General features: G+C 44.2%; 1 protein-coding gene across 1 annotated transcript in view; it reads left to right on the plus strand.

The window, feature by feature from the left end:
• Window positions 1-19,078, plus strand: part of IL31RA (interleukin 31 receptor A) — a 67,267-nt gene that overhangs the window by 32,383 nt on the left and 15,806 nt on the right. Inside the window, exons 6-9 of the mRNA XM_033179593.1 lie at window positions 5,472-5,637; window positions 11,541-11,620; window positions 15,128-15,344; window positions 18,877-19,059. Of these exons, the coding sequence (XP_033035484.1) occupies window positions 5,472-5,637; window positions 11,541-11,620; window positions 15,128-15,344; window positions 18,877-19,059 (646 nt within the window). The remainder of the gene's footprint in view (window positions 1-5,471; window positions 5,638-11,540; window positions 11,621-15,127; window positions 15,345-18,876; window positions 19,060-19,078) is intronic.

Raw genomic sequence — 19,078 nt, forward strand, 5'->3', positions numbered from 1 at the left:
CAGCCTATTTAGAATCCTGTTTGGTCCAAAACTTATGGATTAACTTTTTAACTTTTCAGTATCTCCAGATTTGATAACACTTCCTTCTATGCCTTTATCTAATTATTAATAAAAATGGTGACTACATCAGAGCCCTGTGGTAAACCAGTAGAAACCATCCAGAGGATCAACCCCTCCTTTGGATATGGTCATTTATTTAGGGTTCTATGAATATACCTAATGACCACTATTGTCATTCAGGCTACTTTTTTTTATCTTGTCCAGGAGGCTATCATGCGACCCTTTCCCTTGTGGAAACCCACAGACACCCTGTTTACTGCAGCACCGTCTCCTTGTCTGGAACTCTTTCAGTAAAGCATTATTTGTCCTATTGATGCAGAATTTTTGCTCCTTAGATCAGCTAAATCTGCGTTCTTGTGTCACGGAGAAATATTAGGCACGCGGACACATTGAAGGGTGAGGAGAGAGGAATTTATTGGGCGAAAAGGAAACGAGAAAAAAACTCTCAGCAAAGCGAGATGGGCTCCTACTAACAGGCTACCATCTCACAGATTGAATACCAGGCCACCACACAGGAGCTGAAGCGTCCAGGCTCCTTCCCCCTGCACAAGGTGTGAACTTCCCGTGGCTCCACCCCATTCTCCCAGTGCACAGACGGATTCCCCAGTCCGTTGTGGGCATGCGCGGACAAGACCCTGGGCAGGTTTCCCCATCTGCACAAAAGCATCTGATGTAAACACTTGTGGGGCGGGTCGGAGATTCTCTGGGAACCCCCCCTTATCTGCCTTCTGCCTCTATCACTGTGTTCAGAGAGATGGTAGTGGCCACTTCTCCCCCCAGCTTCCTTTCTAAGCCAGCTCTGGAACCATTCTCTTTGAACCTGCCTAGTGGAACATTAGATTCAATAATCATAGTTTGGGGAACCCCTAAGCGGGGCAGTCCCTGGTACAGCACAAGCTCCTCTTCATACCACATGTCATGGTCTCCGTGAACCTGAGAAACTTCTGGGATAATCTACTGGCTGTAAACCCTTAATTCCTTCTATTTGATGAGCTCAGAGTCACTACAGCTGCTGGGATAGGATTCAACAAGAAAAATAAACCAGGACTAGAGTCCCTCTGGAAAATTACTATACCACATACAACACTAAGTGAGGGCAACAAGTATAAACTACCCAACCCTTGGCAGCCTGTACCCTGTCTCTTTGACAAACTCACCTACATCTGTACTCTTCTACATCTGCTTCCTTCCTTCCAGTCCCCAAGGTAAAATGTCTGCCTCCTGTTTTCCTGGAGGATGCAGGAAGGAAGGTGGAAGTCTGTATTACTCTTTCTCTCTCCTTAGATTTCTTTCTTTCTTTCTTTCTTTCTTTCTTTCTTTCTTTCTTTCTTTCTTTCTTTCTTTCTTTTTTTTTTTTTTTTTTGGAGATGGAGTTTCACTCTTGTTGCCCAGGCTGGAGTGAATGGTGGAATGGCACAATCTTGGCTCACTGCATCCTCCACCTCCGGGGTTCAAGTGATTCTCCTGCCTCAGCCTCCCGAGTAGCTGGAATTACAGGCTTGCGCCACCACACCTGGTTAATTTTTTGTATTTTGAATAGAGATGGGGTTTCACCATGTTGGTCAGGCTGGTCTCAAACTCCTGACCTCAGGTGATCCACCTGCCTCGGCCTCCCAAAGTGTTGGGATTATGGGTGTAAGCCACCATGCCTGGCCTTCTCCTTAGCTTTCAAATACATGCAGTTATCCTCAGTTGTAATCCCAGCTAAACCCAGCTCAGCTCTTCCCAACTTTCTATCAAAGATTTCCATTGTTGATGGAAAAGGGTCCAAATTGTTAACCCTGTGAGACCTGGCTTCTACCGACCCCTTCGCGCTCTCTCTCTTGCCTCTCTGGTCATTCTGAATTGCTTGTTTCCCTTGCATCATGTTCTCTCACTCTTTCTGTGCCTCTTCCTAGAACACCCTCTGCTTTTGCACCTCTTCTCCTACCCCAATTTCTTCACCTTTCAGAACTCAGGCCTGACATATTTCCTTCTGAGGACCTGGGACTGGTCCCTCCTCTGCATGCTTCTGTCATTGCACTTAACAACAATGCATTTCAACTTTCTCTTCCAGTTAGACTGTAAGTTCTTCAAATGCAGGAATCTTTGCTTTTGCCTCTTTTCCATTTGCCTGGTACATGCCTGTGCTCAATAAATATTTGTTTAAGTGTAGCCATGTAAAACTAATGCTAAAATTCCAACATGTCCATATAACAAGACCCATATTTGTATGATATGTGAGTAACAAAGAGCTTCCTTATACTCCAAATTATTGAATCCTTGCAAATATCCTGTAATTGAGGCCTTGCTATCCCCATTTTTGCAGATTAGGAAATTAAGATGTTGAAAACTTAAATGATCTATTCAAGATCACAGGGCTTGTCAGTTGCAAACCTAAGCTCAGGTTTTCTGTCTCCCAGGTTTGCCATCCATGTGACCATACCTCAGCACCCTCCAGATTCTTTTGTGGCCCTAGTTTAAAGGGTTTGCACCTTTATATAATAAAGCCATGTGAGTCTCTTAGAAAAGGATCTCAAAACTGTTTTAAGAATTTGATGTATGGACTGGGTGCAGTGGCTCACACCTGTAATCCCAGCACTTTGGGAGGCCGAGGCAGGTGGATAAATTGAGGTCAGGAGTTAGGGACCAGCCTGGCCAACATGGTGAAACCCTGTCTGTACAAAAAATACAAAAAAAATTAGCCAGATGTGGCTGGGCGCGGTGGCTCACGCCTGTAATCCCAACACTTTGGGAGGCCGAGGCCGGCGGATCACAAGATCAGGAGATCGAGACTATCCTGGCCAACACAGTGAAACCCTGTCTCTACTAAAAATACAAAAAATTAGCCGGGCATAGTGGCAGGCGCCTGTAGGCCCAGCTGCTCGGAAGGCTGAGGCAGGAGAATGGCAGGAACCCAGGAGGCGGAGCTTGCAGTGAGCCGAGATCACTGCACGCCAGCCTGGGTGACACAGCGAGACCCTGTCTCAAAAAAAAAAAAAAAAATTAGCTGGGCATGGTTGTGCGGACCTGTAGCCCTACTGGGGAGGCTGAGGCAGGAGAATCGCTTGAACCCAGGAGGCAGAGGTTGCAGTGAGCCAAGATTGTGCCACTGCACTCCAGCCTGGGCAAAAGAGTGAGAAACACACACACACACACACACACACAGAATTTGATTTAGGTTTTGTATCAGAACTTCTGACTCATCTATTAAGACAAACACTTTGGGTGAGTTAGGATTTGGCACAAAGCATAGATTGTTAACAATGAACCTGATGAAGCTAATTAGTATTTTGGTAGGGGTTCCATTGCCTGTGCAGAGTTGGGGAAGTTTTAGATCTAAGCCTGTATACAAAGGATCAGTTGATCCTGGACCCTGTCAGGGCCAGAGGATCTTGGCTGGACAAAATAACAAAGTAAAGGAGCCTTACAGGCACCTTGTTTAAAAGACTGAGCAGTGGTTTCATCTCCTCTGAGGCTCAGGCTGGGAGGAAGAGGCTTCTGTGGCTACATTAGGCAGAACTTTCTGAGCATGAACGTGATAAGAACCACCACACAGGCTGAGCATGTGCTAAGGATACAAAAAAGCAGGAGGAAAAATTGAAAGATTAAAAAGAATATTATGTATTTTTTAAAGTGTGGAAAGTAAAATAGAGCTTTATTAGACTTCCTTACACTTGCTGTATGGATTAGTATTTTTATTTTAAATCACATATGGAGGGCACCATGTGGTTGGGCCTTTCCTGGCAGTCGTAATCCTTTTCTAACTGGATCTCTAACTAACAACAGGTTGTCCCAAGTTATGCTCTCCACAACCCTAGTCTGCCGTCACAGCATCTCCAGGGCCTATTTGAAGAGGATGCTCAGGGAACCTGGGATTTAGCCCCCAAAGTGTCATTGCCTTTTCTTGTTCCACCCCCATCTCACCAGACTGGGAGTTCCAAAGACCATCTGCAGCTGGACAGAGTTCCAAAGTCCATCTGCAGTTGTCAGCTTTCTGCCATAGACACATATCCTCCTTCTGCCCAATTTCCTTAAAGCACAGGAGCTGCAATTAGGTACTAATTTTCACAGCTGGGACATAGATGTAAGTAGTATCAGGACTTCCTTCTCTTGCAGGATCCCATGGGACTATGCTGTGTGCATAGTAGTTAAATAGACATGTCTATTAGTGCAGTTTATTTTATTTATTTATTTATTTTGAGACGGAGTCTCTTTCTGTAGCCCAGGCTGGGGTGCGGTGGCTTGATCTCGGCTCACTCCAAGCTCCACCTCCCAGGTTCATACCATTCTTCTGCCTCAGCCTCCCGAGTAGCTGGGATTACAAGTGCCCACCACCACACCCGGCTATTTTTTTTTTTTTTTTTGTATTTTTAGTAGAGACGGGGTTTCACCATGTTAGCCAGGATGGTCTCAATCTCCTGACCTCGTGATCCGCCCACCTCAGCCTCCCAAAGTGCTGGGATTACAGGTGTGAGCCACTACACCCGGTCAGTGCAGTTTATTTTTTATTAATCAGCTCAAAATAAGCTATATACACCTTTAGGTTTTGGGTTTTATAACTTTAGGTTTATAAAGCTTATATTGAGCTACATGTTTATATTGAACTAAAGGTTTATGTTGCAGCAACAATGATTGTGCTCAGAAAAGGAATAGCTAAATGTTTAGTTTCTCTTGGAGAGCTGAGTCCCAGAAATTGTATAAAGCAACACCTTCACTTTACCAATGAGAAGCTGACATCTAGAGAAAAGAACTGATTTATTTACCTCTTCCCTCCCCAAGAGAGTATCAAAATTAATTTATACATTCAGGCTGTTGAGACTTTCAGCAGCTTGACTGGTCACCCAAAGACCAATGCTTTGAAGTGAAAGATTTGGGTAAAATGAAAAAGCCTAGGAGTGAAGAAATCTATGTTCTGGTCCTATTCTGCAGATCTTCTAACTTTCATTTAAATGGTTATTTAACTTTCCTGGGTCTCGAGCATGGCGTGAGGATTGCATTTGATGCAGCTAAGGTCTCTATTCCTGCAGTTCCATGAAGCAGTATCTCTAGGTGTTGGAGTCACCTCCTAGGCTCAGGTTGCCCTGGATCTTGAGGCTTGCATCTTCTAGAACAGCAAGCAGCAGAGCTCTGCTCATTCAGACAGGCCAGAGGTAGGAATCTCTGCCCCATAAGCTTAGATACAGGAAATGGGGAGGGAGGTTCACGGAGATGTTCATATCTATGTAGGTACCAATTGTTCCCAGGCACATATGAAAATCTGTTAATGAAAATGATGTATTTTAAAATTTGATTTAGAGTGTTACTAGTTCTAAAAATGTAAGAGTAAAGAGTAGTAGTTCTAAAAATGTAAAAGATGGGTAGTGAAGAGGAACATGGGAGGATAACATGTGTAGTCTCCATTTCAGTTTAGAACTGTCTCTGTCTTGTAGATGGAAGTCAACTTCGCTAAGAACCGTAAAGATACAAACCAAACCTACAACCTTATGGGGCTGCAGGCTTTTACAGAATATGTCGTAGCTCTGCGATGTGCGGTCAAGGAGTCAAAGTTCTGGAGTGACTGGAGCCAAGAAAAAATGGGAATGACTGAGGAAGAAGGCAAGCTACTCCCTGCGATTCCCTTCCTGTCTGCTCTGGCGTAGGGCTGCTTTGGGCTAGACTTGGTGGGGTTTGTCAAGTGTCCTGGTTGGGAATCATGGAATCTCATGACCCCAGGGGCCCCCTGTACCCTCCAAGAGTGAGCGTGCACAACTTTGTGCCCCAAAGGCAAAGGGTCACATTTTAATACTCATGAGATTCTTGTACTATACATGAAAGGGTATCATATCATTTGTTTTGTTTTGTTTTTGAGATGGAGTCTCACTCTGTCACCCAGGATGGAGTGCAGTGGTGTGATCTCGGCTCACTGCCACCACCACCTCCCGGGTTCAAGAAATTCTTGTGCCTCAGACTCCCAAGTAGCTGGGATTATAGGGGCCCACCACCACGACCCGCTAATTTTTGTATTTTTTGTAGAGATGGAGTATCACCATGTTGGCCAGGCTAGTCTTGAACTCCTGACCTCAGGTGATCCACCCAGCTTGGCCTCCCAAAGTGCTGGGATTACAGGCGTGAGCCACTGTGCCCCGCCAGTATCATATAATTTGAAGGTATCCTGTGATAAATTAAAGATATATATTGTGAACCCTGGAGCTACTACTCAAAATAAAGGTGTAACTAATTCAATTTTTTAAAAAATCACATCTTTAATGACAGTGAGGAAAGGAAAGAGGCGTGGATTGCAGGTTGATCAAGCGCTTACTAAGTGTCAGTATGGTCATTAAGAGCAACGCTTCCCATCAGTGGGCTTGGCTTAAATCCCAAGCCAGGTATCTTTGGGCAAGATACCTAATCTCTCAGTCCATTCTCAGAAGTTTCCTCACATTTGTTCCCCTTTTCTATATTGAAATATAATATGTAAGTTAAGTTTATAGTAGTACCTATTTTTTTAGCATTATTTTAAAGATTAAATGAAATAATGTGTTTAGCCCATAGTAGATATTCACTAACTGCTAGATTTCCTATTCTTATTATTTATCCTACTATTATTATTTTTCATCCTCCTAAAAGCACAATAAAATATGTAGAGTCATTCCCATTTTGGAAATGAGGAAACTGAGTTTCAGAGACGCTAATAAATGGCTCAGGGTCACTCAGCATGTGTTACTTTTCTCAAGAGTCTTGCCCAGAGTCTGACCCTCAGTGGGTGATCAATAAATGTGTGATGAATGTATCAGTTTTCTATTGCTGCTATAACAATACAAATTTAGTGGCTTAATGCAACACAAATGTATTCTTTCATAGCTCTGGAAGTCAGATGTCCAAAATCAGCTTCACTGGGCTAAAGTAAAGATGTCAGCAGGATTGTTTCCTTCTGAGACTCTGAGTGGAGAATCTGTTTCCTTGCCTTTTCCAGTTTCTAGTGACTGCCTGTATTCTTTGGCTTGTGGTCCTTCCTCCATCTATAAAACTTATCCCCCCATGATCACATCACCTTTCCCCGCTCTTGTGTGTCAAACCTCTCTGCCTCCCTCTTATAAGGACTTTTGTGATCACAGTTAGGACCCACCTGGCTAATCCAAGGTAATGTCCCCATCTCAAGATCCTTAACTTAATCACATCTGCAAAGTGCCTTTTACCATATAAGGAAACATTTACAGGTTCCAGGGATTTGGACGAGATGTTTTGGGGCCATTTTTCAGCCTAACACAGTAAATGAATGATTAATTGGATACATACCTAGTGATGGCCACACTTCTTCTTCTGAATTATGGACAAGCAATTTTAAAATGCCCACCCTTCTAACCTTCCTCTGAGGGTTTAACCTTATTTATTTATAAGGGATGTGAGTTTTAGAATATGAATTCCCCCATTGCCATGATTTCAGGCCTCATGATTTCAGGTGGTTTGGGGATACCCATATTGTAATAGAAAATGAGATTTCAGTCTCATACCCAAGTTGCAGACTAGTCTCAGATAACATCTGGGGTCAACTTCTGTGCTACCTCATCCACACAATAATGATTTATTCCTTTGGATCCTGGTTGAGTTTCCAGTATTAACACTAGTATTAACAGATGTCTGGTGCATTCACCCCTATGGTCAGATGTCTGGAACCAATTTGATGCCTTCTGAATGTTGTGTTCCCCACCAGAGATGTTCATGCAGTATCATTCAGCAAATAGTTCTCTTCCTTTGCCTCACTTTTCAGCAGGCAAGCTGATGATTAAGTGCTCCCTTGGGTGCCGTTGTGTTTTACCTAGCTCTTCCCCTGCCATGGCTGTCACTCTTCTTTCTAGTGACCTCCTGGTGCCATCGTGGCTTAGAGTCTCAAGCTCCTCACAGACCAGCCAGTCCCTTGTGTCAGTTTTCTCAGCTTGTTTTGCTGCCAAAAACAAGATTTACTATTTCATCTGATTTATTACTTCACCTAACTTGATTTAATTAGCAAACACCAGATGCTGGTGTTACCTATGCCTTTTGCTAATTAAACCAAATCAACACTTATTTATGCAAGTCACCACTAGAGAACTTTTGCTTTTGTCCTTCTTCCTTTTTTCAGGATCCCAGAAGAAACTGATTAAAATGCACCCCCCAACCCCCAGCAAATCCTCCTTTATTGTTTTCAAATTTATAAAGCACATGTTTTTCTATTTCAATGAAATGCCACTTGTTTAATGCATACCACTTCAAACCTTTCTAATTGTTAGAAAACATGTATTCTAAGTTGAATGTGAAGCACTGCCTATTTTCTTTTGGATTTCAATATATTGATTATTAAAGTTATTTACCTATATTTAGGCAATCTACTCACTACATGATACAGATATAATTTGATTCAAATCCTGGCTTTATTTCTTAAAAACTTGTGATATTGAATACCTGCTTAATTTCTCTATGCTTCAGAAATGACAGGACTGTGGGCATTAAATGAGAAAATTCACAGAAACTGACACTTGCTAAGAGTTAGCTTTTATTATTGTTGTTCTTCAGGAGGGGTACCTGTATATGTCTAACTGGTGGTCGCTGTGGGGATACCCATATTGTAATAGAAATAGTATAGCATCAGTTGTTGCTGTATTAATCCAGAGAATTGATGCCTTCGAATACATAGATATTTTGGTTGATTTGGAAAATTTTAATTTTGTTATTTTTTTTTCAGAGTCCTTACTTTTCCCCCTCTGATTAAACTGAAAATCCATTATCAATTTATGGTTAATGGAAAGCTGGCTATAATAACCATAGAAGACTTACATGCTAGTGAGGCAGTGGTTTCACTAACAGCTGCATCTGTGGGAAGTCTATACTGAGAAGACTGTTTCTCTTTGGACCATATTTGCAGGAAATAGTGACCTCAATGAAAGAAGAAAATATCCATTTAAACTCATTTATCATTACCATCTATGAAAACAAATGACTGCCTATGGGATTTTTTTTTTTTTTTTTTTTTGAGATAGCGTCTCACTGTGTCACCCAGTCTGAAATGTAGTGGTGAGATCTCAGCTCACTGCAGCCTCCACCTCCCAGGCTCAAGTGATCCTCCCACCTCAACTTCCCGAGTAGCTGGGACTGCAGGCATGTGCCACCATGCCCGGCTAGCCTATGGGCTAAATCCAAGAAGAATTTCACTCATATTTCTAGTCAAGTGCCTGGAATGATTATTTAATAAGCAGTTTAGTTTTGCCTGTATCTGTCCTTGAGATGAATATTTAGGACTGGGTAATAATGAACACCTTGTCTTTAGATTTTTTTTTTTCTTACTCTCAATATTACTGGCCCTGAGTCTGACTCTCCACGTGATTGGAACAGAGAGATTCTGCATGTGAGAGATGGAGTGAATGTCCCTCTAATCTTGTGCGTTTCCTTGGAAGGTCTAATGACTTTGTAGCCCTGTACAAAGGCTGTCTTCTGTGAGGAACTTGGCCACTGCTTACATCTCACTGAAACCAGCCTGTTGCTTCCTGTCTGAGAAACTTGAGTACTGGCTGTTCTGTCTTCTGATTCAATAAAAGCTTTTGAGAAATCAGAAAACTCTTGGCAGAACTTTTGAGACAACACGTCAGCGGGATTTAGATGAAGTAATATGTAAAGTCAACACATTTCAATCTCCTTATAAACAATTCTAATAGAATTGCATTTAATACATCTCATTGGGAGATCCTGGGTCTAACAGCTAGACTGTGTTAACTAGACTTTAGCTTCTGTAAGAGTAGTTGTAGAAATGTGACTCTCCCTTGAAGGCAAAACAAGTCATTAACTCAATTGTACTTGGTACATTTTCCTCATTATAAGATTGTCTTTAGTTGGAGTTCAGTAATTTTACTTTTTTTTTTTTTTTTTAATTTTTTGAGACATGGGTCCCTCTGTTGCCCAGGCTGGAGTACGATGGTACGATCTCGGCTCACTGCAATCTCCGCTTCCCGGGTTCAAGCGATTCTCCTGCCTCAGCCTCCCGAGTAGCTTGGATTACAGGCACATACCACCACACCCGGCTAATTTTTTATATTTTTTGGTAGAGACAGGGTTTCACCATTGGCCAGGCTGGTCTCAAACTCCTGACCTCAAGTGATCCACCTGCCTCGGCCTCCCAAAGTGGTGGGATTACAGGCATGAGCCACTGCACCCAGCCAGTAATTTTACTTTAAGATATCCAATCACCTACAATTTAAAAGATCCCTGAAGACAATCTCTTACTTCTAAAAAATAGTTTAGATCTTGGTCTGAGTGGTAGACTCATTCTTTGTGGACTTAATTACATTATCTGCAGCCATGTGACTTCCTCAAGAAAAAATTCAGAGTGCAACTACTGCAGCTTTGACTAGGGACATTTACTCTTTTCTCCAAATCGTGGGCCACTAGCCTTCTTGACATTTGTTTAGAACTCTCTGCTTTCCTCTCATGGCTAAGGTGGGTGGGTCACTCTTTAATCAGTAGCTCAGTATTTTGATATCTCAGGTGCATGTCAGGGCGTTCAACTATAAATTGCCAGTGAGCCATCTCTTGACAAAACTTGCTTGAGACAGGATATTTGAGATATACAGTCCAGAAATCAAGTGAAATGTAAATTCCTTGTTTTTTGTAAGTTTCATCCCTGTATGATTAGATCATCAGAAGCCTGTACACTTGGACTGTTGTCTCAGACTGTTGTTTACTGGAAAAAGGCATGTGTCAGGATTTATGCCCTAGCTATTTATGGAAAACAACTATGAAAAATGAGCATATATGATATTTCTGTGCTTTTGCTCTATTGGGATTGCAGATATTGGCTTTTACGTTACTCTGTGTCCTTTTTGAAAAGATCCACGTGATAAATTCCATTTATGATTTCAGTGTTCGTAGCCAGAAAATAGTTTCCCTTCATACGAATTTCTAGGTTTCCTTTTTATTGGGCCACAAGAAATAGGCACCTCAATGTGATTCTTTTTTATTTTGGAAAAACCAGCATTAAATTTAGAGCTCAAGGAGGGACCTAGTGAAGCTTATTTTCTTGTTCCTTTGTCATTTAATTTTTTCTTACATTTTATAACATCTTAAGTATGTAGTTTTATTTTTTTGGAAGCAGACTTGGTATAAACTATATATACATGTATCTCCTTGTGAGTTATCTGTGTCATTCCCAGCTTTAATATATACGTTATGTCTAGAGGACATGAGATAGTCACATTTCATCTAGATTTGGGTGACAAATTATGTTACAGTGGGGCCTATTATGCTTTTCCTTTATCTTACGTTAAGTCATCAGACTCAAGAGCAGTTTTATTTTTTATCTTTGGTTGATTCCAGTTCCTTGACCACAAAATGAAGACATCTTTGGTCATTGCAAGGCTGCCATCCCTCCACTCCTCACCTTATTCCTACTGGCTCCCTCGAGCAAATTCTTCCCAACTGCCCAGCTGACCTTCCCTGTCTCCTTTGCAACTCCCTTCTCTCTGGGTTGAGTACCTCATTCTTGTTCCTTACAGCTCCATGTGGCCTGGAACTGTGGAGAGTCCTGAAACCAACTGAGGTGGATGGAAGAAGGCCAGTGCGGTTGTTATGGAAGGTGACCTCCCTCTGGGTTATTTTTCTCTCTCTTTCTTCCCCTTTCCTCTCTTCCCTCCTGTCTCTCCCTTCCCTCCCTTCTTTCCCTTCCTTCCCTTCCTTCCCCCTTCCCTTCCCTCCTCTCCCCTCCCCTCCCTTTCCCTCCCTCCCCTTCCCTCCCTCCCCCTCTTGCCTTCCCCTTCCCCCTCCCCTTCCCTTCTTTCCCTTCTGTTCCCTTCCCTTCCTTTCTCTCTCTCTCTCTCTCTCTTTCCCTCCCTCCCCCCACTCCCCTGCCTTTCTTTCTTTCTTTTTGACAGAGTCTTGCTCAATCACCCAGGCTGGAGTACATAGTGAAATCATAACTCACTGTAGCCTTTAACTCCTGGGCTCAAGTTATCCTCCCACTTCACCTTCCCAAGTAGCTAGGTAGGTGTGCCAGTACACCCAGCTAATTTAAATATATATATACATACATATATATACACATACATATATATGTGTGTCTATATATAGTAGAGGCTGGGTCTTGCTATGTTGCCCAGGCTGGTCTCGAACTCCTGGGCTCGAAAGATCCTCCCACCTTAGCCTCCCAAAGCATTGGGATTATAAGCATGAGCCACCATGCCCAGCCTGTTTCTTTATCCTATTTAAAAGCCCTTGGTCTCTTACCCTTCCAAAAACTGTGATTCTTGAAATTTTACCTCCAGAATTTCCTTCCCTAGAGGGCTTTATGATACCCCAAATCTCACATTGGTTGGCCAGCTCAAAAAAGCCCTATAGGTCATCTTGCAGATGGCCCAAACATGACAGACCCTGGCCCCCGTCCTCTTTGGTCTGAAACATTAATGTTTGGGGAAGGTAGAAAGTGAAAGTGCAGGAGACACCATGGCCTTCTGGAAGACACTATCACTGACAAGCCTCTGCTGACTAGTCTCTGGAACCCCCCTTCCGACCCAACTGTTTAAGAAGAGCTCTGATCAGGGCCAGCTTGCTGGTGTGTCCTCTAGTCATTGGCAACATATATGGCACACGTGTGTTGAAACAGTGGGGCACAAAAACAGAAGAGGGACCACATGGTCCTTTCTAGGATGGAGGCCTGGGAGTGAGGAACAGAAGTCAGGTGGGGAATGCAGAGAAGAAGAAGAGGAAAGAGGACCTGAGAGAAGAAAGTGAGAGAAGGAGTAGAAAATGGGGGGACAAGGCAATAAACAGGAAAGGAAAAGGGCAGATGGAGAAAAAAAAGAGTGAAAAGGTGGGGAAGAAGAAGGAGGAGAGGAGGGAGATGCCAGAATTCCTTCGTGTGCCTCCAGAATTCCCAGGAAATGCTCACGATGTTAGCTCACATTTGCTGAAGTCCAGGCAAGTTCAAAATCCTGTTGAAAATGGAGCAAGTGTCCTGCTTTGCCAGATGACATTCCAATTACCTCAGGGTTGGAGGCTCCCGCACCATCGCCTACTCCCTCCACACTTGCAGGCTTTGGGACTCCCTGGGTTGCCAAGGCTCCACCGCCACTTGGGACAACAGCCAGAGATGCTGGGGAATCCTAGAGAATCAATCCCAGATGCTGTACTGTCTTTCTCAGCCATCAAGAATGAAAACAAGTGATTTTGGCAACACGTTTTTAGGGGAGGAAAGCCAACAACCGCACATGCCCACATGTGGTCTTAGCTACATAGCAGTGGCGAAGGGCCAAGTAGGGCAGCTTGTGAAGTAGAGAAGATGGGTTTCAGTGCCCGCCTCCTCCCCACCACTTGGTGGGTCTGGTCTTTTTTTTCCCCCCTCCCACCTTCAAGAGGAAAGAACTCGCTAAGAATTTGAGTTGCGGCCGGGCGCGGTGGCTCAAGCCTGTAATCCCAGCACTTTGGGAGGCCGAGACGGGCGGATCACGAGGTCAGAAGATCAAGACCATCCTGGCTAACATGGTGAAACCCCGTCTCTACTAAAAATACAAAAAAACTAGCCGGGCGACGTGGCGGGCGCCTGTAGTCCCAGCTACTCGGGAGGCTGAGGCAGGAGAATGGCGTGAACCCGGGAGGCGGAGCTTGCAGTGAGCTGAGATCCGGCCACTGCACTCCAGCCTGGGCGGCAGAGCGAGACTCCGTCTCAAAAAAAAAAAAAAAAAAAAAAAAAAAAAAAAAAAGAATTTGAGTTGGTTAAAAAAGAATGTACTAAAGTGCTCTAAAATTAAATAATAGTGATAGTTGCATGACTGAACATACTATTAATAAAAGCCATTGAACTCACATTGAAACAGTGAATTTTATGCAATGTGAATTGTATCTCAATTTTTATTATTATTTATAAAAGAATATGTTATTTAAAAAAGAATTGGGGCTATAATGTCACACACCTGTAATCCCAGCACTTTGAGAGGCCATGGCAAGAGGATCAAGTGATCAGGAGGATCAAGGTCAGGAGTTCGAGACCAGCTTGGACAACATGGCAAAATCCTGTTTCTACTAAAAGTACAAAAATTAGTCGGGCATGGTGGTGCATGCGTGTAATCCCAGCTACTTGGGAGGCTGAGGCAGGAGGATCGCTGGAATCCAAGAGGCGGAGGTTGCAGTGAGCCAAGATCAGGCCACTGCACTCCAGCCTGGGCAACAGAGCAAGACCCTGTCTCAAAATAAATAAATAAATAAAATAAAATAAAAAAGAAAATGGTTCGTCTTTAGAAATAAAAGGCTCCTGGTCATTAGGAAGATTCTAGCTGACCTTTTATGCCAAGGCAAGTGTGAAGGAAATTCATGAACTGGGAAGGCACTGGGACAAAGTGCCTGCTAAAGTCCCACTTGTAAGTCCTGGACTTACATTCAGGCATTCTGCTCCATCTATGTGTGTAATCAGTAACAGAAAGGGAAGCCCTATAAATTCTGGGAAATACTCACCATGCTGTCTTCTAGGCAAATACTGGTGAGTGGGCCCAAGTTCAAGGCAGAAAATAAGAGTTTAGCTTAAAGTCCTCAGGATTCCACCTTAAACTTCTCGCCAAGCGTTTGGGACTGGTAGGGCAGCCCTCTTAGCTAGGACGCCTGGCTGGGGTGCCTGGTCCAGGGAAGCTGGCTCGCTTCTCAGAGGGAGAGGCATGGAAATAAAAGACTAGGGCATAGGGTGCTCTCCAACCCTTGGATACTCCAGGCAAGAGATGACTCAGGGCCAGACCAGACTTGGGATGGGCTCAGAGGGAATGTGTCAGCTTTTTAGCCCTTACTCCTCTACACGAGTAGGATGGAGGGAAAGAAACAGGCAGAAGGAAATAAGGGTGGCTTGTTTACATTGTCTTGGGCATTCTTCTAGTTTAGCCTCATGGAATTAGTCGAAATTTAGTAAATCCCCTCTTCTGGCACTTGAAGGGTTAATATCACAGCCAAGGATGTGTTATTTATCCCTGGAGAGTAATTACCTCATTGTAGTTTAGTATCTAATAGTTAGCCTTACTCCCCACCCTCACCCCCACCGCTTCTCAGTATCTCAATGCCTTTCTTTTTCTTTGTTATTGGCAATAAATTTTGTTTTCTTTGGGTTCAGAAGGCAAGAGGAGCCCCAGTCCTAGAGAAAACACTTGGCTACAACATATGGTACTTTCCAGAAAATAACACTAACCTCACAGAGACAGTGAACACCACTAACCAGCAGCTTGAACTGCATCTGGGAGGCGAGAGCTATTGGGTGTCTATGATTTCTTATAATTCTCTTGGGAAGTCTCCAGCGACCACCCTGAGGATTCCAGCTATTCAGGAAAAGTGTAAGTAGAGCATCAGCTTCTTCCTTAGGTGCCTGGTCCCATCGACTGGCCAAGGAGCAGTCCCTGTGCTCTCAAGGGTGGCTGTTTCTCTTGAGTCAAAACGAAAATGGAGTGGGGCCTTTTATGTGGTGGTGAAGCAATGAGAATTTGCTGGTAATTAATGAACCACTTGAAGTCATGTTCCTTTGGACAAAGCCTGTGTTAAAAATCAGAAACCTTATAAATTACAGAATAGAAAGCCATCCGCCTAGAAGTTCTGTGTGCAGCTTTGATTTGTTCTGGTCTGGGTGAATGTAAGCTGGGTCGAGTCCTGTGAAACTGTCCTATTTGTCACATCTGTCCTCTGTGACCGAAGCTGCTCTTGAACTCTTCTCCCCACACATGGGGACTCACCACATCCCCATCGCTGGTTTAATGCTTGCTGTCCTGTTTTCTTCCTTTTCCCCAGCCATTTGTCACTGTGGAAAAATTCTGGTGTTTATACTTGCCAATACATTGTTCATTACACTTTTGGTTGAGTAGTTTTTGACATATTACTGCTCCCAGGCAAACTCATATTTATCCTGTTTTGGAATAAAAAAACTTTCATTCAAAGAATTGCAAACAATAGATTTCCTCTTTTCTCTCATTTTTCTCTTTCAAACTTAGTGCTATCCCTTATTCTATAAATTATTTATTTTACGACCTTTTTCTTCCTCAATAGGATGTAAGTGTCGTGAGGGCAGGGATTTTTTGTCGATTTTTCCTTTCTTTTTTTTTTGAGAAGGAGTCTTGCTTTGTCACCAGGCTGGAGTGCAGTGGCTGGATCTCAGCTCACTGCAAGCTCCGCCTCCCGGGTTTACGCCATTCTCCTGCCTCAGCCTCCCGAGTAGCTGGGACCACAGGCGCCCGCCACCTCGCCCAGCTAGTTTTTTTTTTTGTATTTTTTAGTAGAGACGGGGTTTCACCGTGTTAGCCAGGATGGTCTCGATCTCCTGACCTCGTGATCCGCCCGTCTCGGCCTCCCAAAGTGCTGGGATTACAGGCTTGAGCCACCGCGCCCGGCCTCCTTTCTTTTTTTTTTAACCTAATTCCCAACACTTAAAATAGCATAGAGCTATTTTAATCCTGGCTTCTTCAGGCCAGGATTTGTGGGCAAGTCATTTTTTTAAAAAACACGCCTCCAGGGAGATGAGAAAAGGAAGCTGCGGAAGCAGGCCAGGACGCGGCAGAGGCTGAGATGAAGGTGGGCTTTCAGGGCTGCCAAAACAAAGCACTGCAGACCGGGGGGCTTCAAACAACAGAACTTTATTGTCTCATGGTCCTGGAGGCCAGAAGTCCCAAATCAAGGTGGTGGCTGGCCATGCTCCCTAAAGTCTCTAGGAGAGAATCCTTTCTTACCCCTTCCAGCTTGTAGTGGCCCCAGGTATTCATCAGCTTGTGGTAGCTCCAGTAACTCCCATAAATCCAATCTCTGCTTCAGTCTTCACATGGCTAGCTTCTTGTGTGTCTCTGTTTCCATGCCCAGATTCCTCTTTTCTTATAAAGGGCCCACTGTCTTAACTAATTACATCTGCAGTGGCCTATTTCCAAATATGGTCACATTCTGTGGCACTGGGGATATACTTTGGGGGGATACAATTCAACCCATACAGGTACAATCTGAGATAAAAGCCCCAGGGAGGGGGGTTCCCACTGGATCTTGCAGGGGACTCTAGAGTGTAAATGACATCTCATAGTCATCCCAGTCAAGCAAAACACACGCACACAGTAAGAAGGAAGCTGAGTGGGTCTGGGTGGAGCACCAACACTGGCTGCTAGAAGAATCTAGTTACATCTCCAAGGCTCCAGCAGGGACTTTCAGCCAGGACTGGCTGGGGACGCTTCCAGGTGGTGAGCAGGGGAAGGCTGGAAGGAGAAACTCAGAGCCCTAGGGTTAGGTGGGGTCGATCTCCAGGCTCTGTGCTTCTCGCCCCGGCCTCTGCTCCTTCTGTGGCTTCACATTTCCTCCATGCCTCAGTTGTCCTTCTCAGAGTTACCTTTTCAGGTTGACAAATTACCTGGCCTTGCTGCTAGGACTAGCCCCTGGAGTGTCTCATAAGGCCCCTGTTTGGGAAAAGGATCCGTCTACTGTGGCTTACAAGAACAAGACTCCTAAATATACACACAGCCTGCTGGGGTTTGTTGCCAAGGAACAGCAGGATGCAGGACCCCCGGTCCCCACCCCAGATTCCTACATGTGGCCTAGGCTTCCAGCTTCAAAAGGCTTTTGGGTTTTTTTTTTTGCAGGACACTTTTGTGCCCACATCCAGGATCATCTCTGGCATTCACTGAAACACTCTTCCCAGCTGGGCACAGTGGCTCACGCCTGTAATCCCAGCACTTTGGGAGACTGACTGAGTTGGGCAGATCACTTGAGGTCAGGAGTTTGAGACCAGCCTGGCCAACATGGTGAAACCCCATCTCTACTAAAAATACAAAAATTAGCCGGGTGTGTTAGCATGCACCTATAGTCCCAGCTACTCGGGAGGCTGAGGCACAAGAATCACTTGAACCCAGGAGGTGGAGGTTGCAGTGAGCCAAGATCACACCACTGCACTCCAACCTGGGTGACAGGGCGAGACTCTGCCTCAAAAAAAAAAAAAAAAAAAGAAAAGCAAAGAAAAAAAGAAAGAAAGAAAAAGAAACACCCTTCCCATGGATTCCAGTTTTGCAGGCTGAGGAGTGCTACGCTGGTGAGGATTGGGTGAGGGGAGAGCATGCCCTGGAATTTCTGAGCCCCGCCCAGTTTGTACCTTCCACCTTCTGCCTCGCTGCACCTCCAATAGTTCTCTTCTCTTCTGTGTGTTCGAACATTTTCAATAAGATCTCTCTCTGATTCTGATTAAGTTCCAGATATTGGATTGGAAGCCACACACTCAACTTTTTTATTAAATAAATCCTTGTGACCTGTTTCCAGATTATTTTAGCCAGTCCCGCAGAAAATGTTGCCATTTATGTATTGATCCATACTAGGTAATTTGGACGGCAGTGTCTTTGTCTTTCTGGTACAAATGCAATACTTGCTGCCTTGAGGATAGGAATTCATATCCAGTTTGTGTAGAGCCAGACTATATAGTGAAAGCGTGAAGCCATCTCCCTGGTATGATTTTAGGGTCTCCATCTCCCAGCCTCCCAGCCACACAATTCCCAGAGGCTGAAATTCTACCTTTGGAGATTCTCTGTCTCAGGTTTCCTTTCCGTTTGACTTGCAGAGACACCTGTGGAAGGTAAGTCTTTTTAGCCATCAACTCTCTAGTGAGATCCTTTTTTGCAAACAGGTTAATTTGGGGTAGGTAAAGGAAGATTAAGAAGCCACACACTCCTCAAAGGTGTTGTGTAAGGAAAAAGGATGCAATAAGAGGAGGGAAAAGAGCCCCATCCGGGGAGGCTGCCACGGAGATCCTGAACTTTGGCCTTGTTTTACAGTTGAGGCAATGAGGATGCCAATGTGGTTGTTGCATTTGGGGAATGACTTGGGTAGCTATGAAGCAGTCCTTTTCTCTCCTTTCAGCATTTCGGTGCATTGAGGTCATGCAGGCCTGCCTTGCTGAGGACCAGCTAGTGGTGAAGTGGCAAAGCTCTGCCCTAGATGTGAACACTTGGATGATTGAATGGTTTCCGGACACGGACTCAGAGCACCCCACTCTTTCCTGGGAATCTGTGTCTCAGGCCACGAACTGGACAATCCAGCAAGGTAGCCAGGGCGGAACCCA

Source organism: Trachypithecus francoisi, unplaced genomic scaffold (genome assembly GCF_009764315.1).
Source record: "Trachypithecus francoisi isolate TF-2019V2 unplaced genomic scaffold, Tfra_2.0 Lachesis_group2, whole genome shotgun sequence".
NCBI classification, from domain to species: domain Eukaryota; kingdom Metazoa; phylum Chordata; class Mammalia; order Primates; family Cercopithecidae; genus Trachypithecus; species Trachypithecus francoisi.